This window comes from Bombyx mandarina, chromosome 05, assembly GCF_030267445.1.
Source record: "Bombyx mandarina strain Sakado chromosome 05, ASM3026744v2".
Classification (NCBI taxonomy): Eukaryota; Metazoa; Arthropoda; class Insecta; order Lepidoptera; family Bombycidae; genus Bombyx; species Bombyx mandarina.
This window is the reverse complement of record NC_143212.1, coordinates 1,857,822-1,884,144: the sequence shown is the minus strand read 5'-3', so window position 1 is coordinate 1,884,144 and position 26,323 is coordinate 1,857,822. Positions and strand designations below refer to the sequence as shown.

At 36.5% G+C, this 26,323-nt stretch overlaps 2 protein-coding genes across 2 annotated transcripts in view; one reads left to right on the top strand and one right to left on the bottom strand.

Annotated features, from left to right (window-relative positions):
* The window catches only part of LOC114241639 (protein scarlet), a 47,908-nt gene extending 43,941 nt beyond the window's left edge, over nt 1-3,967 (top strand). The window contains exon 12 of the mRNA XM_028172519.2: nt 3,505-3,967. Within this exon, the coding sequence (XP_028028320.2) occupies nt 3,505-3,893 (389 nt within the window). The 3' untranslated portion in view covers nt 3,894-3,967. The remainder of the gene's footprint in view (nt 1-3,504) is intronic.
* A 1,194-nt stretch (nt 3,968-5,161) lies between these two features.
* On the bottom strand, nt 5,162-26,194 carry LOC114241690 (protein white). Its single transcript, XM_028172608.2, has 12 exons — nt 26,077-26,194; nt 24,376-24,499; nt 23,081-23,129; nt 22,693-22,867; nt 21,909-22,058; nt 21,037-21,275; nt 19,818-19,979; nt 14,478-14,583; nt 13,482-13,706; nt 12,122-12,257; nt 10,540-10,746; nt 5,162-6,068 (listed from the first exon to the last, which is right to left on the bottom strand). Exons 1-12 carry the CDS (start codon nt 26,089-26,091, stop codon nt 5,887-5,889), a joined length of 1,770 nt encoding a protein of 589 aa, XP_028028409.2. The 5' UTR covers nt 26,092-26,194; the 3' UTR covers nt 5,162-5,886.
* Between the last annotated feature and the right edge of the window lie 129 nt (nt 26,195-26,323).

Sequence of the window (26,323 nt, the reverse complement as noted above, 5' to 3'; positions counted from 1 at the left end):
AACTCCATCAATACGTCAATTAGACAACAGTCCGACTGTCCAGGTCGGTGATCATGCAAACGGGACGCCGTGTTGTTCCATCGTCGTGTCGATTGTACCCGCGTTTGAGAATAGATGTAAAATAGTTCCACCACGCGTTGTGACAATAAAAAGGCAACTACCACATCAGCACGGAAGTTAACCGAATCCATTAGATTCGTAAATTCAGATCGAGCTCATGGTTACCTTATTTCTAAGTTTTACCCTGCCGTGCAATACATAGACACAATGTGTAAGGAAGTAGAATGGGCTAGATCCTTAACTGGGAAGGCACTGAGTATTTGTCACGAGTTTTGGGCTGTCTTAAGAGTGATGAGCGTACTTGGTTACACGTGTGATTGTCTAGTGACCGGACGTGGGGTAACTTCGTAAAAGACTTTAAGCCGTTGTGTCCGCGAAAGTTAGAGTATGCCAATATTCTTTATAATGCTATACAATTAGCATCAGATTGCTTTGCCTCATACGTCGAGTGCGCCAGGAGATCGTTGCTCTGTCTTAAGATGGTCAGAGTTCTGACTGACAAACTCGGAACTTTAATAATGATACGGGGCATAATGGGCCCTCTGGTTGACTCGCGAACGCTAGTCTACAGATTCACGATTTGATTTAATTTTTGGTGGAGGTCAGGTTAGGCCGAGTCCTCGTAGGGTTCAGGCACTAGTTGAGTCACCAGTGACGCGTAATGTCAAACATTCTTGGGGTTGACTGCATGCTTCCAGAGATTTACGTGGTAACATAGTTCATGTAGATGTTGTAACGTGGTAACATAGTTCACGCAGAGATTTACGTGGTAACATAGTTCACGTAGATGTTGTAACGTGGTAACATAGTTCACGCAGAGATTTACGTGGTAACATAGTTCACGTAGATGTTGTAACGTGGTAACATAGTTCACGCAGAGATTTACGTGGTAACATAGTTCACGTAGATGTTGTAACGTGGTAACATAGTTTACGCAGAGATTTACGTGGTAACATAGTTCACGCAGAGATTTACGTGGTAACATAGTTCACGTAGATGTTGTAACGTGGTAACATAGTTAACGCAGAGATTTACGTGGTAACATAGTTCACGTAGATGTTGTACCGTGGTAACATAGTTCACGTATATGTTATGACGTGGTAACAAAGTTCACGTAAAGGTGTGACGTGGTAACGCAGTTCACGTTACGAGTGTATTAGCTTGACATGTTAACTTGGCCATGTCAACCAGACTTTACTCTCACAGTATATTATACACCCGATATGGTAACAGTGCCGTGTCGTCAGTACATCTAACGTAACTCAACAAGAGCCTACTATACATGAACGCACTGAAATGTGATGTAAAATGCTCACAAAAACTACTAACTTTTACTAATGGTTCATGGTACCAAAATCATGATTGTAATGCAAACAATCTATTTCTATGACGATATCATAGAACACCCCGATAGCAACGCTGTGCACACAGTGAGTCCTGCATCGTCAGAGATTGAAGACGGTCATGACATCGAGGTGAACGTGGACGTCCACCAGTCAGGAGAGGCCGTATTAGAGGCGACTCCCTCTTAAGTCAAAGTCGATGGGCGGAGCCATTGACGACGAGCACTCACGTGGACTCGTGACGTCATCTGGAGGGGCAACTCGTCATCTGGAGGGGCAACCGACCGACCAGCGGGGACATCACGCCACCTCGGAGCACTTTTGCTGGAAGCGCGCGCAGCGTTCACTTGTCTTAGATTTAATATTCTGTGTCGATCGTTCCTACCCACTTTTGTATTTTTTTATTTATTTAAATTATTAAGCCGTTGCTAAAAGTATTATATTCTTACGAAAAGTTCAATTTCTTTCGATATATCAATGTTCAATGCAAACTAAACAATACTTTATTTTAACTATAGTTTATATATTGCGTTCAAAAAACGTAAACTTCGTGCAACCAGTTTATAAGTCCTTAATTACCTAACTCGTAGGCTCTCTGGTGGTAGGACCTCTTGTGAGTCCGCACGGGTAGGTACCACCACGCCGCCTATTTCTGCCGTGAAGCAGTAATGCGTTTCGGTTTGAATGGCGGGGCAGCCATTGTAACTTTACTGAGACCTTAGAACTTATATCTCAAGGCAGGTGGCGCATTTACGTTGTAGATGTCTATGGGCTCCAGTAACCACTTAACACCAGGTGGGCTGTGAGCTCGTCTACCCTTCTAACCAATAAAAAAAAACAATAATCGATCCCAAGGTCCTTAGGGGGCTATTAATATCTTTCGAGAGCCATATACATTACAGTGTTTCCGCTGGCATTTGGTTGAAAACTCAATCGAACCGAACAGTCGTCATGTTATTCAAACCCTGTTACTTAAAAGCAAAACATGGAAGAACGGTAGTAAATACCAATGCGGTCTTTAAACACGCCCTAAAAGCGATTTTTTTTTAAATGTCAAGCATTTTTTTAAATGGTTTTATGACTTGGTTACTGAGACCTTTAAGTCATGTCTTATTTTTAATTTATATTCTTATTTTTATGAAAAATGATAATATGGAGTGAAACGAAATGAAATGAAGATGATTAATTTGAGATATTAATCTATTGGGATGAAATGACATGATATGGGATGAAACATAATCTTAGTAAAATGGTGGACATTTACTGAGATTTTTTCAGTGGACTTTTTGGAGGATCCCGAGAAGTTACGTCCAGAGGCTTTGTTTCATTTTCCCACATTTGTGCACTTTCACAGATATTAAACAGATGATAAACCACCGTTATTACACATTTAAACCTGAAGAAACACTAAATAGACAAAATAAAACAAATCACACAACTTCACTCCTCGCGCTCCCGCCAAAAAGTCTAAATGTCAAGCATTGTTTTTTTTTAAAGAGATTTTATGACCTGGTAACTAAGACCTTTAAGTCATGTCTTATTTTACTTTATATTCTTAATTTTATGAAAAATGATAATATGGAATGAAATTAAATGAAGATGATTAATTTGAGACATTAATCAACTGGGATGAAATTTAATGAAATGAAATGATATGGGATGAAATATAATCGCAGTAAAATGGTGGTCATTTACTGAGATTTTTTCAGTGGACTTTTTGGAGGAACCCGAGAAGTTACGTCCAGCAGCTTTGTTTCATTTTCCCACATTTGTGCACTTTCACAGATATTAAACAGTTAATAAACCACCATTATTACACATTTAAACCTGAAGAAACACTAAATAGACAAAATAAAACAAATCACACAACTTCACTCCTCGCGTTCCCGCCAAAAAGTCTGTCAAGCATTGTTTACTGTATGAGCACAGATTAACTTAATACTTACAGATATCACAGGTTAACTGAGCAATTACCGCTTAGCAGTGATCTATACCATGGTTACAATCTAGCCGATTTATCACATTCCAATTTAAATAATGTAATTTACTAGACTAATTCTTAAACTTTTTCAATCATAATTAATACTAACATTAATTCCAGGTTCATTCCTATCAGCCACCTTCGACAGCCTGGAAACCGCCGCTTTAATATCCGTGTCTCATGAGCTCATAGGCATTATGTTTTCCGGCATCTATCTCAACCTGGGAAGCGCTTCCCCTTACTTCTCCTGGCTCAGATACATATCCGGATTTTACTATGGAACCGAATCAATCTCTATACTACAGTGGAATACTATTTCTACGATCAATTGCGTCAATATCCCGGGAATGCCATGCATAAGAACCGGCCCCGAAGTCTTATCTCGGTTCGGATACGACGAAAGCAATTTCTGGAGGAACTGCGCATGCTTGATTACTTTATACTGTCTAGGGAATTTAGTGGCTTTTTTTATGGTGGTCCGAAGGAGTAAAGGAACGCCTGTTTATTAAAGGATGCTAATGATAAGCTTTATACGAATATATTGATTTATAATATAATCTTAATAAATATGTGATTAAATCTATTTGTTTTTGATTATTCGAATAAAGTAAATTTAAGAAGTATTTTTATTTTTCTTTCCTTATCTTATTATTATTATTTAAAAAAATATTTTTAGAAAACAATATATATTTTTTTTAAATAGTTTACTTAAAATTATATATAATATGTATATATGTCAGAGAAACCGCATTATTAAGACCATCCTCAGACGTCATAGGGCAAATAACTGCTGCTGATAACTGGTGATGTAAAGTGGATAACGTACGACAAGAACGTGCGAAAAAGGTCTTGGTCAAAGGCCGGTCAGGCCTCACAGACTGTGGCGAAACCCGAGCTAACACGCAACAAGGTGATGCTGTGTGTGTGGTAGGATTGGATGGGCATTATTCATTATGAGCTGTTACCACCAGGCAGAACCATCGATTCTGAACTTTACTGCGAACAACTGATGAGATGATGCAACTGATGAGATTAAAGCTCTTGCTTTAATCTCATCAGTTCAACTTCTTAGTTGAGAGAAAGCGGCCGGAATTAATCAACAGAAGGGGTGTGGTTTTACATCATGATAACGCTAGACCTCACACATCTTTAGCCACTCAGCAAAAATTAAGAGAGCTTGGCTGGGAGGTGTTAATGCATCCGCAGTATAGTCCTGGCCTTGCACCTTCAGATTTCCACCTGTTTCGGTCTCTTCAGAATTCTTTAGCAATGTCAGCAGTGTCAGGCTGGCATCACGAGAGGACTGCCAAAACCAATTGTCGCGGTATTTTGATCAGAAGCCTCAAAATTTCTATAGCAATAGGATTATGTCCCTACTACCTACAAGATGAGAAAAAGTTATCGAAGAAGATATTGCCTACATACTTTAGTTAAATGTAAATAAACTATATTAAAAAATGTTGTGAATTTTCTTAAAAAATGCGAAGAAACTTTTCCCCAACCTATTATAACCTTATTCAGACAAGTTGCTTATATTTTTACGAAGCCCTCCCACGCTACTTTAGCGGAAACTACATAACTAAAAATAGATTCGTACTAAAGACCGGCTAATGATTCACTGACTGGTTTAGAAAATGAAGCTACAAAATAAGTTTAACGTGCTGTCCAAGTCAACTATATATTTTCAAGGTAAACAGATTTATGTTTGACTTAGGGGGTTTTTATTGCTTAAATAGACCGGTGTTAAGTGTTGTATGTATAATGACTAACCAAAAAATACACCAAATGATACACATATTTATTGTTCAACGTCAACTTAAATAATACTTATAAAAGACAATTAACAAATCAAACACCCTGTATATATTCATATTTATTGTACTAAGCTGGCGTATTTCAAACTACACAATGATAAGAGTTCCTATGCTCTCTGACACGAACAAAACTTTTACAAACACAAATTTGGAAAAAGTTATATGTGTAATACCTAGTATAATTGAACAAACCAAATCATTGCAAAATCATAGGAATATCATCTTTATGATATTTCAATTATCCGGTCAAAGGACCGGATAATTGAAATCAAGTTAAGTTTACCTTACGAGCCATTTGTAGAATCATTAAAAAATCCAAGATTTTTTCGGACAGTTAATTAAGATAATTGGAAACTTCAAGACTGATTAGCTTATCGAAGAGCTGATTTATAACAAATTGATTGTGATTGATCAGAAGATACAGGTAGCTTTTCTCAGAGGTCTACTGTGAATTCTTCATACCGACATATCCTTATGTAAAATGCGCAAAATTTCCTCAAAATTGATACCATTAAAATGACAAATTGAGGCGTCGTTAGATGCATTAAAATTAAATATTCGACGGTACTGAAGCTAAGTATCTCTTTTAATTGGTAAGTAGTTTTTTTCATTACTCAGTCTCAGCGTACAAACAAGAAGGAAAGAGACGATAGATATACACCTATCCTACTCTAAATCTGTACTAAAATCAGTAAGCGTAACCCTTTTTCTCTTCTCGTTTCATCCCGTAATAGCCCAGTAAGCCCCACATAGTAGTGACCAGTAATAAGCCCAAACTGTTTTGTAGTACAAAATTATTAGAATATCCAATTTCGTACAATACTGCTTCTCCGCTACTCGTGCACGTCGTAGTTGTGTTCACTGGACAATCTGTAATTGTTTAAGTACATATTAAAACTATATTTACTGCTTTATTACGAATTTATTGTCTTCGTTTTGTCATTCTTGATGTGTTTAATGTAAGAAGTGATTTTAAGGATCTCTAAGGTTCGCAAAAACCGAACAGACTATGGAATCTTTATCAGTTTTAGTGAGTTTCCGGTAATGAAAACAATATTAATATAAATATTTTAATGTGGTTTGGTCTGGTCTGATACTGGTCAATATGTTATAGGGAAGTTATAATATTCTTGCCTCGTCAACAGTCTTTGATCCTTGTGAAAATTTCAAATTAATCAGAAGCCTTGAAGTCGGTGGATATGTCATTAAAATTTTCCGTTAAATACAAACAAACAAATCACATAACAAGGCAACAAAATCGTGTTGATAACATCTATTCCTATAAATTTAGATACAAACGTAATAAAGAATTACGACCACCAAATTCCAAAGCAAATCAGTCCGTCCAAGGATGTCGCATTAGATTGGTTTATGTGATAAGATCGCCCACAAACAATAGACTGTTTACTTATAAATTTCACAATATCTTAATTCATAAAAGTCCATATCTTCTCGGAAGACGACTTTCCGAGTGGGTGTTCCACTTACAACGACAATGAATTCCAACCAGAGTTAATGCTTTTTATTGTAAACAAACCCACGGTTTATTTTGTTATCTGCATTTTCCGATCTAATATTGTGTAGGTTAAAGATATCTGGTTTAATTTAAAATTTAAATATTACGTTACATCAGTTTATTACGAAATAAACAAAGAATTTTGGATTTGGAAAATTTTTTATATTCTTGAAAGCGAATTGATATGGCTCATATACAGGGTGTGGTACTAAAAGATCAATTTCAATATAAAAAAGTATAGAGACTGAAAAAAACCATACGTCGTACGCATTTTTTTTGGGATTACATCTAAATTATTTTATTGCGTAAAGATACCTGATCGAGAATCAAACCAGGATCTCGAATGGTTGTATAGCTATTTAACAAAAAAACGATGTGATCAAAATTTTAATAACATCAAACATATAATTTTAGTACGACACTAAGCTATTAATCAATTTAACTACAATTTTCCATAAACCCTGTTCCTATCTCGTTAACCTCTAGTCGCGGAAGAGTACTGGTGGTAGGACCTCTTGTGAGTCCGCGCGGGTAGGTACCACCACTCTATCTATTTCTGCCGTGAAGCAGTAATGCGTTTCGGTTTGAAGGGTGGGACAGCCGTTGTAACTATACTGAGATCTTAGAACTTATATCTCAAGGTAGGTGGCGCATTTACGTTGTAGATGTCTATGAGCTCCAGTAACCACTTAACACCAGGTGGGCTGTGAGCTTGACCACCCATCTAAGCAATAAAAAAAAAAAGATTCCTTTCAAAGTAGCCCTCGTTGATGGTGTAATATTAAACTACTAAACTAAAAACTTTCCATCCAGTTAAATTCCGATTCAACGAATCTATACTAATATTATAAAGAGGAAAGATTTGTTTGTTTGTTTGTTTCGAATAGGCTCCGAAACTACTGGACCGATTTGAAAAATTCTTTTTCCATTAGAAGCCGACATTGTCCCTGATGAACATAGGCTACTTTTTTTTATTATTTTTTTATTTTATTTTTTTGGTTCCATGTGTGTTTTAATGTTTCCGAAGCGAAGCGAGGGCGGGTCGCTAGTAGGTATATAAAGCTTTTAAGTAACCATAAAAGGCAAAGGTTATAAATTTCGACACACAGTAATGTTAATTGCCCATTTATACGCTATCATTAGGGTGAAGGATATTTTTCGTAGTTTATTTTAATTTATTCGTCTATTAAAACTTACGTTTAGTTTTAAGTCACATGTGTGAATTGATAACTTATTGATACATATGTATGTTACTAGAATATTCGAATTTTAAAAATACTTATAGCGTACTGAGGAGTATGTTTTACAAAAATAACAGACACGACTTATGCAATGAAATGTGGACAAATAAAAATCAAAAATGAATGATCTCTCGGTGGGTCGCGATTCCGATCCGGTGGCAGTTTCTGCGAAGCACTGTTTTTGCTACGGCCTATGTTACTCAACCAAACTCTCTCAGGTTGAGCCCCATGAGCTCAGCCACCAGTCACAGGGTAAGTGGAATAGCCCCATAGGCTAGGTAGAATTAGAATAGGTAGAGAAAAAGAAAAGAAAATGATAACTGAGCCAATTAAACCTAAAGAACTCTCGAATAATTGATTTTCATAAACAGACAGATATTATGATTCCGTCTTTAGGCGCTCGGCTGTGGAATCACAAAAGCATAAGTACACCGTAACTCATGTGAGCCACGATGCCTTTTGAGTATATCTTCGTAGAACTATTTCTTCAGAAGCTCATGCTTCCATGAAGAAAGGAGTTAAGCGTCTCACTCAAGAAGCTTATGATTGAATTTTCGTTTATTAACTACAGCTATATCTTTCAAAGCTAAAAGTGTAACTTATTCACGGATAGCACATCCAATTACTCGAAATAATACTGATACTACAGAATGATAAAACAATACATGTATATAAATAAAGAAAGTCTGGAGAAAGCAAGAACCGAAACTCAACAACAAAATCCGACGTTATTTTTCAGGAAATCTACTCATCCTATTGAGTTAAAAATATTTTATTTCCAACTACAAAACTGTCGAGTGTTAAACAAAATTAGATAAAACATCGGCAACCTGGCTGAGAACAGTTATCTATAACAGAAGCGATCACGCCTTTATCAAACACGTGATGTCTCAGGTGTTTGACATGTGCATATTAATACAGAAACACGGACATGGAATCATATCACATGCTCAAATTCTTCTTGAAAACTACTAACACATTTATCCGAAAACTGGATTCAGGGACCTGTTTTCTTATTATCAGCTCTTTTTATGTATGTAATTTATAACCTAACGTATGCATTTCTAACATAATCCGCACATAATGTAATCAGATATAAGGTTGGATATTTGTCATATTTTTAAATATATGTCAATACTAATTACATATTACTGAATACATTTACAAAAGTGCCTTACATGTGAATGTGTATGGTTGGAAATATTAAGTTATTTTACTGAAAGCTTTTTTTTTGTAATATGTTGGGCTTTTCGACACGCCTTTTTGGTTCGAATTAAAACTTTGATAAAACTATAAAACATTTCGACAAGACAAAACCGAGTCACACATTCAAGGATTTGACTTGACGGCCTTGACTTGACAAGTTTATTGACGGGCCCTTTTTAAGCGACGAAAAAGAAGTAATTTCTCATTTCAACTGAACTGAGTACTTTTTTCTAAGTGAATTGATTTTCATGATTATTTTTATTTGAAAGCTAGTGCTGCTGATGTGGTACCATTTAAATTTGATAAAGATATGTTTTTGAATTATCCTTAATAATGCATATTTAATTTGCATTTGATTACATTGATGACATCTTATTTTATTTCATACAAGACGATTTTCTTTTTTATAAAAATTTTGTATATTTGTAAAGTACAAAGCTAAATACAGTACAGAGATACAAGTGCAAAGAACGCCTGTAAGGTATCTATGAGTGGGTATATTGAAACAGGGTACAACGATATAGATCTGATAGAGATTTGTAGAATATTTTTAAATAAATAAGTATTAGCATCAGCATCTATGTAATATTTAGTGTTAAAAATGCTAAAAAACATAAAACTAGGCCGATTCTAGGTTTATTATTATTTTATTTGCATTATCGGCTACCGTAGCTCATAGTCATCGCAACACGAATCTTGCCACCCAGTAGTTTAAATTAAGTTATACCCTTAATATCGGAAAACATGGCTGCCTCTCGGCTAAAATATAAGGGGTCCACCACCACTGGACCACCACCCTGCTTGTTTCTGCCATGAAGCAGTAATGCGTTTCGGTTTGAAGGGCAGCCGTTGTAACTACACTTGGACCTTATAACTTATATCTCAAGGTGGGTGGAGCATTTACGTTGTAGAGGTCTATGGGCTCCAGTAACGACTTAGCACCAGGTGGGCTCTGAGCTCGTCCACCCATCTAAACAATAAAAAAAATTCAAGGCGTTGGCAATAGCCTAGCCGAATTGTATAAATTTTGTGGGTTTAATTTTTCTCACATTATTTTTATTTTTCGATTTTTCTTATTAAATCCTGCTTTTCGCTTCTTATAATAAAAAAAAGAAAAAAAAAAGCTTTAGAAAACTCAATAATACGTCCACAAAATCCCTCGAGGTCTGTAATTTTTCTTCAAAGTGCATGAAGTATTTAGTGTCATTTTTTTGTCTGTTTTAAATTAGTATTATATAGTTACTACTAATGCATCGAATGATCGACATTTATAACTAGAAACGAACTTCAGCAACGAAGAGACCAACTCAGAAGAAGAAGAAATTAGTATTGTTTAGTGTTTTTGAAAAAAAAAAACTATAATCATAAAAATGCATACCAATATAAAGAATCTGTCTCCAGTAAAGATTACTGATAGTATCCATGGCGTAGTAGAAGTGCGAGATGAATTTCACGGGATATAGCCATATTGGTAACGTTGAGATCCTTAGGAATGCTCCTGACATTAGAAACAATGGAAGATCGAAGCAAGGCATCACGTCGCCCATGTTGCCTGTAGATGTAAACAATGCAGACATACCAAGACCTGTAAACAACATATAAAGTTTTTGACGATGTATGTAAGTACCATGGTATTTAAAAAAAAAATTGGAACCATCAACAATTGCCATTTAATTTAGACATTCTCTGATTAAATGAAGTGAAATACATAAAACACCACAAAAATAAGGACTATAGTTGCAAATTATTATTAAATATATCTGAAATTCCTCAATCGAAACTTTCGATTTTAACTTACTACATAAATCTGCCAGTTTTATGTATTGATTTTTTTTTATTAAAACATCTATTTGAAGGGTGTAGCAATCGTTGTATGGGTCAATGGGCTCTAGTTTTATTATTCGTAGGGCTCTGGCGACCCCTTAACACACCCATCTCAGCCATAAAAACTAATAACTAACAACTAAAATATAAATTCAATAGGTAATTAAAAAAATACTAAAATTATTGATGAGACATGGCTTACAGACCACGAAAACGTAGAATCGGCCGGTTATTAAGGTATATAGGCGCAAACGCCACTGTTGGCAATAATAATAATTAACATAATATATAGTTTAGTTTATTATATGTTAATATTTATTTATTATTAGCAACAAAACTGTTATTCTACCATATTTAATAATTAGCAGACACTGTTTTGATGTGAAAATGTTCAGAATATGTTTAATGTTTATATTATTGTTTAAAAACACAAATTACTGTATAAATGATTAAATATGAATAAAGCATAAATATTGATAATAATTTATATTATAATTAACAGTACTAATAATTTAATTAAGTAATTGTAATTGTAATAGTTATGCAATGATGTTGTTGGCGCCATCTATTATTAGGCTGGATAATAACAATGTTAGTTAATATTACTTAAAAGTAATTCATGTAAAGTAAATTAAATGTGAGTCATGTAAAATCACTAAAATATGTATTTTGAATATTAAGCTATGTTTTGTGAATTGTTTCGCAGTAATTACATTTGTTTGTATAAAAGAAGTTGTAGTTGCTATAACCAACACAAAATGGCCAATTGTGTAAAAACCACTGAATAACTCAGGCGTGGCTTTTTGTTGTAAACAAGTAATGTTAAAGTTTTATAGAATTGTATTGTATTTTCATTGTATTAGAACTTATGTGTGTAAATCCTGGCTTAACGCCGACATATACATTAGGTAAACCTACCTAACCTACCTACATAAACCTACCAATCTAAAGGAATAAATTAGGTAATCTTCGGCTTTTTTTATGAAAGATTATTGGTGGTCCGGCCGTCTTTCCAGTTTTAGCAGGACAGGTGGGCGAGCATGAGCTCAGCCAGGAGGATGCGTATGTACAAACCATTGATTCCTTAACACTTGCTGACTCAACTCATCAAAAAAACGAATCTATAATATATTTACCATAAGCCATGGAAGCAATTGCAGCAAATATCAGCACGACAATAAATTCCATCGTGGTGATTACGTGGTTTGGTAACTCGATCGCAACGGTTGTAGTACACACCAGTGCGATGGGCCAGATAACGCACCTCGGTATCTGTGCATGCGTTAAAGAAGAGAAAACGTAGATATAGTCTTTAAAATGTAAAATCTACTACGATACGTGTTTCGCAATACAATGATACCTAAAAGTGCATTCATATTTATAGCTTTGATTGGAGAACGACCTTAAAGTCCACTAGGTGCTGAGTGGTTACCGAAACTCGAAATCGTATAGAAATCATCACAGCGTGAATTCCGTCACCCAGTTTGAGATATGAAATCGCAAAACCGCCAGATCGAAAGACTATTTCGTGACATAAATAGGGAATACTTTTTTTATGGCGAATTCAGGTAGGTTTTTCCTCTGCTGAGATAGTTTATATACGACAACTCGGTCGGATTTGTTTGTTCCAAACTATTCGGCTTTAAGGAGGTTCGCGCTCGGCCCGGACAAAAAGGCTAGTTAAGAGTTGACTTTTGGAAATTAAATATCGTTCTACGTGGACAAGAGACCTGCGGCGCCATTCCCGAGCCACTATTATCAAAACTGGTTCTACATAGCTGTCACACTTTTTATCTAGTTGACCTCTGACTCCCAACAGAGTAGGCCATATTCTAAGATGAGTTTCCGGATAGAATACATCAGTTAACATAATAATTTTTTTTTAACATAAAATTTTTTTTTCACTATCTTACAGCGAGTAGCCTCCAGGAGCTAATTTAGCCTCATCCTGACTGGTGGGCGAGCTCACGGGGCTTAGCCTGAAAGAGTTTTCTAATATCTGCCATATCAGAGCAGTGCTTCGATGAATCTACCACCGAATCGGAGTCGCAAACCGCTAAGCAGATCCGGCGAGAAACTCAATGTGTTGTGTCTATGTGTTAAATTGTACATCGAACTCTTCATCGAATTCGAAGAGTTCGGCGAAAACGGTGATCGGTGCTTGGAATATCTAAAAGCACCGATCGGGAAGATCTAACTGACATATAGGATACAGACCCATCACTATTCTGACTAGCCGTTGTAACTATACTTGAGACCTCAAGGTGGGTGGCGCATTTACGTTGTAGATGTCTATGGGCTCCGGTAACTACTTAACACCAGGTGGGCTGTGAGCTCGTCCCCCCATCTAGGCAATAAAAAAAAAAAATTACTACTGTTTCTAAAGATCTGTTTTTAACAATATTCCTTCCTTTAGATAGTTTAGAATTGTCGTGCCACTATGTCTGTAAAAGTTTTTGTAATAATGCAGACTTTATGAAATACCATCATACTCACAAAACTCAAAAATTTGCTAACGAAATATGCTGAGCATTTGTACATGCCGACTTCTCTCCTGAACAAAGTGACTTCATATTTGAACACATAGAGGGTGCTATAGGCAAGCCCGTAACAAACTTCGCTCGTGACCAACCAAAGGAAGCCTCTGACGTCCTGGATTCCACGTTGTGTGGTACCTGTGACTCCGCTGTAGACAGTGCCAAGAACTGATGCTGTTACTACCTGCAAAATATTTGACAGTTTCAATGGTACCGGTACGGATATTGGTGGTAGGACCTCTTGTGAGTACGCACGGGTAGGTACCACCACACTGTCTATTTCTGCCGTGAAGCAGTAATGTGTTTCGGTTTGAAGGGTGGGGCAGCCGTTGTAACTATACTGAGAGCTTAGAACTCTTAAGGTGGGTAGCGGCATTTACTTTGTAAATGTCTATAAGCTCCGCTGACCACTTAACACCAGGTGGACCGTGAGCTCGTTCACCCATCTAAGCAATAAATAAGAAAAAATCAAATACATACATTTATTTCTATGACAATCCCAATAAAAGCAAACCGATTCACAGTCGATATATCTATGTATTTTTTATTTTTTATTGCTTAGATGGGTGGACGAGCTCACAGCCCACCTGGTGTTAAGTGGTTACTGGAGCCCATAGACATCCACAACGTAAATGCGCCACCCACCTTGAGATACAAGTTCTAAGGTCTCAAATATAGTTACAACGGCTGCCCCACCCTTCAAACCGAAACGCATTACTGCTTCACGGCAGAAATAGGCAGGGTGGTGGTACCCACCCGCGCGGACTCACAAGAGGTCCTACCACCAGTAATAGGTATTTTGCTCGACTTCAACTAGATTCTTCTTGCGTTTGTCTGTCTAGCTTTGTAATCAGTAAAGCGCAAAACATCGTTACATATTATAACAAGAGCTAAAACAAATTTCATTTACGATTTAATGATTCCCATGACATCTACTTAACACAAAAATACTCACCACAGACAAGAGCAGTTGAAACACGTAACTTTTTAAATCGCTCTTCAGGCTCAAAGAAGACCTCCACAGTAGAAGTTGCACTTGCTTCAGCCAAATCCTTTGTGGCCTAAAACAAGAAGGAACTGTTCTAACAGCTGAACCATAACTACGGATTAAAAAGGTTTTTGTGATGACTTATTATGATGGTGATGCATTTCTCGCGGATTTCGAAGACGGCGATCTTCTTCTTGGCGACCAAATTAACGGTGATCAAGCGACCAAATTAAAGATGCAACGAATACTGCTTTCCCACATACGAACACTGATTGTATTATCCGACGAATTTAAATATCTGTTCCTATTCTATATACCCACGTCTGTTAGTCAGAGGGTAATCTGATTGGATATCTTATATTACTTTTCTCCTGATTCAGGGTTCACAAAGCTCATATCAGTACAGCCTAGGGTACAAGATTAAGAGACCATTAAACCCCCGGTCATCGTTCTCGTCGAACCCGCCGCTTGCCGTCGTGCTTGACGAAGGGCTCGGCGATTAAATTAACCCACAGCCCACTTAGTTTCTCGCCGAATCTTCTCAGTAGGTCGCGTTTCCGATCCGGTGGTAGATTCTACGAAGCACGGCTTTTGCTAGGGTTCGTGTTAACAACATCGTCATGTTTGAGCCTCGTGAGCTCACCTACTAGCCCGGTGACGCTGATATGATCTCTCTAGACCATCAGCTTAGGTAGAAAAAAATAATAATCAAAACCCAGAAATATCAAATGGATTTTAGATGAGTTAAGGTAATAAACAAATAACTTAAATTAATCATTAACAACTGTATTAGAAAACATTTAACTCAACTAATAGTTGCATTTAGTTTAATAGATCTTTTTCATGAAGGTCATTAAATTAGTTCGGATTACTAATATTACGCAATTCCAGGGTATGCCACGAGTACTCGTATTTGCTCCATTACAATAATTGACTGCAGCGTGTTTACTTAATGTTCTATGTAGGTACATAACGTTTTCAGTATTGATTTAAAAACTGATAGCTTAATGCTAGTATTTAATGAAACTATTATCGGATTTTTAAATACAATAATTAACTCGATACGTAATCAATCGTAAAGTTATTTTGTTTTTCCACTTGCGATTGGCCGAAACGACAACATTGGTTTAATTTTTTTTGGCAAGAGAAGACCTGGTCGCCATACTTGGCGAAGTACCTGCCGACGTTGGACTGCCGACATTACCTGGAGCGATGTCAAGGAGCAAGCGCAAGGCAGGGTCAAGTGGAGACAACTTGTGAAGGCCTTATGTACCAGCGGGGTACCCTAGGACTACAACAACAACAACAGCAATGCACTTAAAATTTCAAACTAATAATTAAATTATTTTGTAGTTTATACCAAATTTGAAAAATCCATTATTTTATATTGAATTTATTAAGACTATTTGATGTGTGAGATTATTAACACATCACGATTGTTTTTATTGGTATAAACTAGTGGGTAGTTTCACGGTCTACCCGATTTTTAGTTGTTACCTTGGTCGGAGTCTTGATTATATTATATATCAGGTCGCGGACCCTTTAAACCGAAACGCATGCCAACTTTTGGGCTAGATTGGACAGATTACAAGTGTTACTTAAGTTAAAAAGGTAGAACCAAACGTTTTGGCATCACAGTATGAAAAACAAACTTTTCAATTAAGTACACTTTTCGTCGACGATCGAGACATTAGCTAATTAAAACGTCAGAGTTTCTAATACGTTAAAACTGTGAGCTGTCAATCTACAATAAAGTGAAAGTCGTGAATGGACCGTGTTGTATAAACACACATAGATACATAGATACATAAGAGGAAATGTGAGCTTAATCTACAGACTGATTACCCGTAACATATTACTAAAAGTACACACGATCTGTCACTACCACTGCTCAACAGTTCTTCTAGCATATAGCAATGTTCTTTATTTGAATTAATAATTTTTAATAAAAGTGCTTCAGAAACTACGGAGAAGGCCATTCCACGGCTTTCAAACTGTATCATAACATACGTCTATCTATTTTCTACCTCGAAAGGGCTGAAGCTCACATGGGCCTCCCCCGAGGCTCACCACAACGACGTACGTAGTCAAATTAAATACGGTGGATTTTTTAAAAAAAATTTGAAGCACAGAAGCTAACTTTGGGGCGGAAACAAGGGAACAAGAAATGTTGATTTTGTTTTTATTTAATGACAGGATTGCTGATGTCTCATAGGACTTTCAAGCTAAATTTGACGAAAAACTCAGTAGGGTAATTCTAACCCATTCTAACCGGCGCTATCTAGGCAGGCTTCGGATAGCCTGCCCACCGAGAGGGCTGATGGTCGTGGCACCAACGACTGCTAGCCTGGCGTCCCGAGGAGGAGGGTGATGGGAGAGATGTGTTTCGGACTAAACGCTTCACTTTCCCCACTTTGCCTTTTTATGAGCTCTATCTCATGCGAGGTTTGAACGTGGGTTGTTGAGCGACAGGAGGTTTTTAGTCGGTTCGACACTGGCAGGGCGGGGTGGAGGGCGCAAGTCCGGCGATTTCCTGCTGATCAAAAAAAAAATAGTAATTCTAAAGGAAAAATGTAAAATCGAACTGTTCGACCAATTCGACAAGTACCGTGACCTATTGGTATTCGCATTAGATAGTTCTACTAAAGTATCATCTAACAGTACCGATAGTGGATCAGGTAGATTCATTAGGACGACTTAACGGCATCGACCGTGGCTGACTATTTAGTGGCGGCCATCTTATGAGGATTATCGTGTCACTTTGTTGCCTTGAGGCTGTACAACACTATTTCTATAAAACTAGATCGTCATGATAATCTCCATCTTCCACGCATCACGCTGGTTTTGCCTTCAATACAGCTACTTAAATTTCGGGCCGTAGCTGTATTTTTTACTCGGGGACCTAACAGATTTTTGATGCATATGGTGGTTAGGACATCTTAAGTCCGCACGGGTAGGTACATACCCTGCCTATTTCTACCGTGAAGCAGTAATGCGTTTCGGTTTGAAGGGTAGGGCAGCCGTTGTAATGTTAAAACTGAGACTCAGAACTTATGTCTCGAGGTAGGTGACGGCATTTACGTCGTAGGTGTCTATGGGCTACCACTTAACACCAAGTGGGCCGTGAGCTCGTCAACCCACCTAAGCACTAAATAAAAATAAACAATACTTATAATTTCTATTACTTAGCACGCTCCTATACATTTGACACCAAACGTAGAAGGGAAATTTATTAGTTCCTTCACTATCGCCTCCGCCCGCCGTCCCCAGTGGAGGGCGGAAGTCCGGAGATTTCCTCCTGACCAAAAAAAAAAAAAAAATCGCTCACTGCTGTCACTACAGTCACTACACCAATGTAAATCTGCATTTAATGCAATATTAAAGCGATGATGTAATAATGTTCTTACTCTCAGCAGTATTGCAATAACATAATTAATATACTGAAATTAAATATTCGGCTGTCTAACTAATGTTTACAAAGGTCATTTTATAAATAGTTCCACTTTATCGAAACAATTTAATAATTCAATCTAATTCAACAAAATTTTATTTCTTTATTTATTGGCTCGTAAGACCAGTTACGTGCATAATAAATTGACATAAAAAAATACAACGAAAAAATATAACCAATTTTTTTTTAATTCTTGTTGTACCAAATAGCGTTTATGAAAACATACAGTACTCCAAAGCCAATTCGTTTTGGTTGCACTGCTGTCGTAAATTTAGCATATAACTTTCTCTATTATGCCACAAAAAATATAATACGATATATTTACGAACAAATCACCAGGTATTACGTCATAACAATAACAAACTCATGCTTATCATGAAATTTTACATTTGTTAGGGGAGTGACACACTCGTTTATATATTATAGATGATTGTCATGGAAAATTTAACTATACATTTACATTTTATAACTAATCTAACTAATGATATTCGGAAACAACAAAAAGTTATTTGACGACACGTACCAAACAAGAACAGCCGCCCACAACGCGCAAATGCCAATAACACTGTCAACACGTGAAGTTTTAAAATAAATTTAAAAAGGATTTAAAAACACTTTAACGATACTCGGGCCGCAGCGAACATAAAAACTGTAATGCTTCAAAATTTTTCTTTCCAATAAGTAAATAAATAAATAATAAAATACTTAACTGGGAACAAACCACGCACGGTAATCCAGTCCCAGTTTAGGATTTCCCGTGTCATGGGTACCGGAGACAGATAAACACGCTTATATGTGTTTAAATATACACATAAACACTCAGAAAATAGCAAACGAACTTGTTCATATCACACAATGTTTTCCCAATGCAGGAATCGAACCTACATCCCTTACCGTAGGAATTAGAGCCGCTAACTACTGCACCATCGAGTCAGTCTATGTCAGTCAGTCTATGTCGATCAATGAATAAAATAAAAATAAAAAATTCCTATCTTAGCTGATAGCCTTGAGAGGCTATATCAGTGTAACCCTGACGTGCAGGTGAGCTCTCGGGGCTCAAACTAGGAGGCATTGCTAACGCTGGCCCTAGCAAGAGCAGTGCTTCGCAGAATCTACCACCGGATCGGAAACGCGACCCACTGAGCAGATCCGGCGAGAAACTCAGTGGGCTGTGTCTGTGGGTTACTTTACTCGCCGAACCCTTCGTCGCAAGCGACAGAATCTACGAGAACGGTGACCGGCGCTTGAGTTACAAGCTTGAGTTAAAAGCACCGTTAGTGGATCGGGAAGATCCGAAATGACGTGTTTGGGGCGACGTTAACTGTTCACCATTCGGTCCACAGGATCGGGTATAACTCAACCTCGAATTAAACACGATATAACGCAACATACATATATTAGCTTTCCAGTGTAACTACAAAGTTTCGGCTACTACACACTTTTGCCTTAAACTTTTAACCTCAACTTCGAAACAGCCTCTAATCTATTTTAAGACGAGACATAAATCTTACAACCGAAAACGGTATCATTGATAATAACCATTATTTTGACCTTATGTTAACAAGGTTTGTTTTACTCGTTAAATTATTTTCTATGGCTGTTTACTAGCATCAATGATAGACAAGCGTGTAGACCCAAATGATGAGAAGTGGTTGTGGTCGTCAACTCTTTAAAGTAGTTTGGTTAGGCCTTTAGATCAGTCTTGCCAAAATTACCGTAACGTCAATTCTCATGCTCAAAATGCTACTGACTCTACCTAGTGGACTACGAGTCATTTGAAATGTTCCGTCGTTTCAAACATAGTCCAACAACCTAGTTTTTTTTGTCACATATAAAGTGTTTTAAGTCCCACTCACTTTTTATAGATTAGGTTGACTTCCAAACCGGTTTCGTCACAGTCCAAAGACTGGTCCTGGTAATTTTCCAGCATCTTTTTGATACATACTCCATTGTGATTGGATACAGCTCGTATGTAAAATTCTGCTGGATTATAGTTCAACGGGCAATGCAGGTCAATGCTGTAATACAGATTTTATTATTATTTATTCTTCTTTATTTTATAGTTTCTCAATTGATTGCGTCAAAAACACTTTCAACCGAAAGCCAACTAGCCGTACGTATCAGTCAGCCAAACGTATAGCCAGCATTAAAAACAGTTATCATCTATATGTATACTTTTTATTATCATTCAAGAAGATCGAAACAAATAAAAAAATATTCTTAAAATAGTAAAGAAATTTGAAAGACAACATCTCGAACTATAAAAACTATTTTTAGATTATAAAATTTTCAGCTTTTTTATTTTTTATTTCAAAGTCCTTACTCACGCAGCGCTCATTGTCAAGGTCAATAATAATTGGCCTATCTCACTTTTGGACCTTATTTAAAATAATTATTCTTTCACTTATTTTATCGATTGAAATTATTTCGATAAAATCTGAGAGAGAAAAGAAAATATGAGCGCGAATTCTCAATTGTATTATTATTATGACCATCCAAACTAAACCAGAAATTATTTATATTCGCAGCATAGACTGTCGTGATAGTTGTAGCTATTAGTGCATGCTTAAAACACACATAAACAGCCAATAAATCTTGATCGATTAGTTGATTGATTAATAACGACATTTCATTGGACAAACGAGCGTTTTTTTTATTAATGTTTATATTATACAAGATCCTAACAGCTAGATAATTTATTTATAAAATTTAATAAACTACAAAACAAACATCTCTAAATTAAAAATAAATATTAACAGATTAAGAGATTCTGTTTAACTTTGTTATATACCTAATGTGTATCACTAATAAATATTTATTCTGTGCTTTTTATTCACTAAAAAAGACTTACCAAGATTTTAATGAAATAATGAATCAATTATTAAAAAGCGGTTTGCATTATCTATACTACTATTTATAGATGCATAAATTCAGTGTTCCACATTCAAGCTTGCCAGTTTTATAATCATTCTATTACCTAATGCGTTCAAAATTCGAATTTGCGAGCGTTTTAGTTTATCTATTATCTAATATTATAAAATTGAAAGTAGCTTAGAATAAAATTTCATGTGTTACCTTTCAAAGAAGGATTTGCACGCATCCTGAGTTCCATGAAAAAGTAGGCTTCCCTCCGCCATCAAAAGAATAGAGTTAAACTCTTTGAAGATATCACACGAAGGTTGATGAACAGAACATATGACAATCTTACCGGACGCTGACAATTTCTTTAATATGCCAATTACTTGTGATGCGTTATAACTATCCAAGCCGGTAGTGGGTTCGTCGCATATCAATATTTGTGGATTCGATAAGAACTAAAACGAAAATGATGGAGAGGATTAATTATTTTGAACAGCACGTGATTATTTAAAGCTTTCACTATTTAATGACGCGTGTAGTTTTATCCCATGAATAATGTTCACCAGCGGTGCCCTATTCGCTTTCACTCGCTTTAGTCTTGTTATTCTAAAATAATAAATAAAACATCATCTCATTCTTTGTCATAAAGACAGTATTCCTCATAGTCTCACAAATTATCACTTTTCTTCAGAACAAACATCAAAAACTAGTTACAATCAGAATTTAAATTCAAATTTAATGTGTCATTCAGCCATATTTATGTTCATTATGTAACTCTTATAGAAGCTCTCATATTCCAATTTATGCTTTGTTTACTTACCGAAGTGGCTAAGCGTGGTATGGACATGTGATGCGTAGAGAGAATATGCATGTGACTAGAAGATGGATGGAAATGGTAGTGCAAGGTAGAGGGGGAAGAGGTCGACCTAAGAAGACGTGGATGGAGTGTGTGAATGATGATATGAGAGAGAGAGAGAGAGAGAGGAGTGTGTGTTGAGATGATGGCTGATAGAAGAGAATGGGAGAGAAAAATTAGCTGTGCCGATTCCACCTAGTAGGATAAAGTGGACTAAAAGAAGAAGACTTACCGAAGTGGCTAAAGACAACAGCCTCCTTTCTCCGCCAGATAATGATCCTATGCGTGTTTCAACGTGTGCGCTTAGTTTGAATTCTTCGATGACTGTATTCAGAATTGATTTGTTCGGTTGCTTCATACTGTTACCTAGTTTCATTTCTGTCTGAAATAAATTTCATTGATGTACCTAATTTTCGGATATTGTAATTATAATATCCAAAATGACAATTTTGATTGGCTAATGTTTGAATTGAATTGATTGAAAGGTGTAACAGAAACGTTCTATTGAATAGTTTTGGTAAACTATGTGAAATGGAAGTAAGCGTTTAAAACATTACCTGACACGCGGTTCAACTTATAATAATGCGGGAGACATATGGTAGCTACTTTGGTATTAAATTGAGGCTTCATAGAAATCAACTTGTTATATATTAGTTTTCAGTATTATATTTGTTATATTGGGGCCTAACAACAGTTAATACGATATATGTATACAACATTGTTTACTGTTTATGCCCTGATAACTACCAGCTATCGAGCTTAACCATTTCGCCTTCGGCTTAATTCCCTAAAATATTCTGTGTATGAAGCAAGCGTGATAACTGACAAACTCGAACTAATAAATCACTTACTGACTCAGTTGTTTTCCAATCGTTAAACCAGTTCTTGTATCGAAACTAATAAGTGCAAGATCTTGAAAAGAAGATGAATTTTCTTGACACAAACGGCCAGAACCAACAGCCGCTTTTTATCTGAATTCACGAAGAAAATGTCAAAATATTTCAACGCAAACTCACCATAAAAACAAGTTGCTCCATAACAGTCAAGCTGTCCGTGAACACGTCGAACTGGGGCACGATCTCGGCACCCGTCAGATCCCTGACATTTCTACCGTTGATCGTAACGGTGCCTTCAAATGGTAATGTGCATTTCCCGGCCAACGACACCAGAAATGTTGTTTTTCCTGCTCCACTTACAAAAGAAACGAAATCACTTTAAAGGTCAGCTAGTACAATTTACCTAGATGCAAAACTTATTTTAAATGTAAGAGTAAAAAACTCGCATTGTTTTCATGGTCTACATCGTTATGGTAATACTTCTGAAATTTTACAAAGCATTTGGTTATAAAAATAAACCATTTATTCCCAGTTCAAAACGAAATTATAATTAGGAACATATGCTTACCTCGGCCCGATGATTGCTGCAAATTCCCCTTCCCTTATACACGCTGAAACTTTGAATAACATTTTCAATTATAATGGTTTTAACTAAGCAACCTATCTACCAACAACCTAATATCAAAGAGACTATAACAGTTAGATAAATTAAATTGAATAAATAAAAGCGCATTCATCGGAGTCAAACTAGACATTTATTTTTTATTAAAATTAATAGAACACACAGAACGCGAATATTGAGTAACCATTGCAAAGATACTGATCGAGATCAAGATTCTAAAACCGACCAAAAACACTGTCACTGAACAGTGTTATCAACCACTTTGCCAACCAAGGGTCTATGCTTCTCCTTGACGTGTAGGTGAGATCACAGGGCTCAAACCGGGAGTGTTGCTAACACTGGCCCAAGCAAGTGCTTCGCAGAATCTACCACCGGATCGGAAACGCGACCCACTGAAAGAAACTCAGTGGGCTGCGTCTATGGGTTAATTCACTCGACGAGCCCTTCGTCGCAAGCGACGGGTTCGACGAGGACGGTGACGGGTGCTTGTGGCGCCTAAAAGCACCGGTTAATGGATCGGGAGGATCCGTAATGACCTTAACCATCGATACTCGTAGGTTGGACGTCTAGAAGAAATTGCATAACTAATTTAAAACTTCTTTTGCAGTTTAATCAGTCATTTGTTTTTAAATATCTTCACATTATTTCCGATAAGTACAGTCTCGAATACTTTAAAATTTTCACGATCATGGATCTGGTGTTACAAAACCAAAAATATATTCTTTGGGGAGCCATAACAAAAATCGTTATATACTAAAATCCATTGTTTTTCCTATAATTTATTTAACGGCGTGAGGAGTAGTACATAGCATTAGTGACGGTGTAAAGTACGCACACCATCTAAATCACCGTCAACAATAATTCAATACCTACATTAGTACAATACCTTTTATATGTCACATTCCCTATACTTTTAGTGTTTTGATTGAATTCGCCCTTACTTAAATTCCTGATAGATCGACAAGTTAATTGGATTATACCTGGTACACAGTGACGCCTGAAGTACATAAAGCTTGCGTAAACGACTCACTGGAGCTTGAAATATGACATGAAAATTTCAATTGTCCTGTAATAACAGGTACCCATACTCTTTAAAACCGGAAGTCGCGAATGTTTCGCGATAGAAACGGTCAGGATTGAATCACTTATCCTTGCCTGCTTACATTCCCCCATCATCAGACCGTCTTAAGCGGCAAATTTCCAGATAATATCTCAAAAATACATTGCAACGTGTTACTTACCATTATCGATTATCACAATCTTTGGTTTAGTAACTTTTCTCCATATTGACTTCTCTTCCGGCGTCCAAACCTTCAGATTTCTAACAATAATTGCGTCTTTATTTTCGAATTCGTCTAACAGGACCTGAATCGTAACAGTCACTTTGTCTAGAATACCGACAGCCATGTCTCAGTTCGTTTTGAACATTTTCTAAGCTTAGACTCGCTTTTAAACATAATTTAGAATTAAAATAGACATTTTAATATTTCAAAGTATTCTTCCTTATTATCATATGATAATATATAAAAATATTATTCAATATGATTATTTTGTTGCAAAATTAACCTCGTCACTGTCAAATAGATTAATGGATTAATAAGTCGATGATATTTACAATACATTTTTATTATTTTCGAAGGAAGTGTATCTGAACCTGATCGTGTGTGATCAACACTTCTATGGACACCAACAATCCCAGGGCATAACTAAACCAATACTTTCAAATCAACTGTTATGTCAATCGACTAAGGCTGTGATTTTTGCAGTATATGTCTGTGGGTAGGTATTTATTTTAAGTCAGAATTGCGTATTACTATAGAGTGATAGGTACTAATATAGTTTAGGGAGAAGATCACGTGGATGCTCACCTATCTGCTAGTCTAATTTAGTAAAGACGCTCACCGGACTGCCATCAACCGAGGCTATAAATACCGCTGAGGATAGGAAGATGCAGGGAAGCATAGTGCATTGAGTGATCAACATTTCAAACTAGACACAAGCTTGAGCAACGAAGTGACCGATTCAGAAGAAGAAGAAGAATAGGTACTCATCAGGAGGTTCGGGATCTCGGCTCGTGCTATTACTATCTGCTTTGCATTCCGTGAATTAGTTACTCAGCGTTATCTACTCAATCACTAACTGCCTTCCCAGATATTTCTAAAACTTTCACTGATTTCTCTATAATACAAGTTTATCTGTGCTAGAGCATAAGCAGGGTATTAGTCTGCCGTGAAAAACTCTAGCGTTTCGATCGGAGGAAATACTATTTATAATATTCCTGCGAATTCCAACTTATCTTTCCGTAACACAGCAGTGGTATGATTCGAAAGATATGACGTCATTCGATTCTACTTAAGATTTCTTGGAATTCAAATCGAAATTTAAGCTACTAAAGCTATCTCGAGTTTTAGTTTTTTGCCCAACAAATAAATTACCAACCCACAATGTTCCATAGCGTATTGTCTCTCTCTGCTCTGATCACTTTTATTAATTTTTAATCCTGGTCTTACATGGAGCTTAGTTTTTTCTAATACAGGTAACCCTTCTTTAGCACGATATTTCACAACACGGTTCCACTTTAACAAGAAAGGAAAAATTCTCCAAAACCCTCTTATAACACGGTAAGTCTACAACACGATATCGAGATTATTGTTTAAAATTATTTAGTAAATTACATTGTGCACTATGAACACACAATATACGTATATGGGAATAACCGAAATTTTACTGCTTATTTTTTATGAGTAATAATAGGTATGCCTGTATGTAGGTGTAGTTGAGATATTTCATTTTGAAAAATTACTCTCCTTTTTGTAATGGCTTCTAGTCTCATATTAACTACACGGTTTCGCACAACACGGGACTTTGTAGAAACGTATCTACCGGGCTATAGGAGGGTACTTGTACTTCACTTCCTTTATTATTTATTTTATGCAACTTACCTTATTCAACTCCATTGAAATAGTTCAAGTGCTCAACTGATTACACAAGCAACATTCTCGTGACATATCACTAGACTAATCGTTCATAATGACTACATTGTGAAATTAGGCAAACCAGTCAAATAATGATACCGTAGTGCAAATACGATGTGGCGCCAACTATCTTTACCCGAGCATCTTCATTCAAAGCCCTGTATGACCTTATTATGTATGTCTGTTTAATTTTTAATCTTATCTAAATGTCAAA

Bases quoted from the DNA above. Each gene is read 5' to 3' on its own strand.
- LOC114241690 (XM_028172608.2), bottom strand. The intron at 22,868-23,080 runs GTAAGCATATGT...TTCTTTTGTAAG, and splicing joins GCAGCAATCATCGGGCCGAG to TGGAGCAGGAAAAACAACAT. The intron at 14,584-19,817 runs GTGAGTGGGACT...TTCTTGTTTTAG, and splicing joins GTCAACCTAATCTATAAAAA to GCCACAAAGGATTTGGCTGA.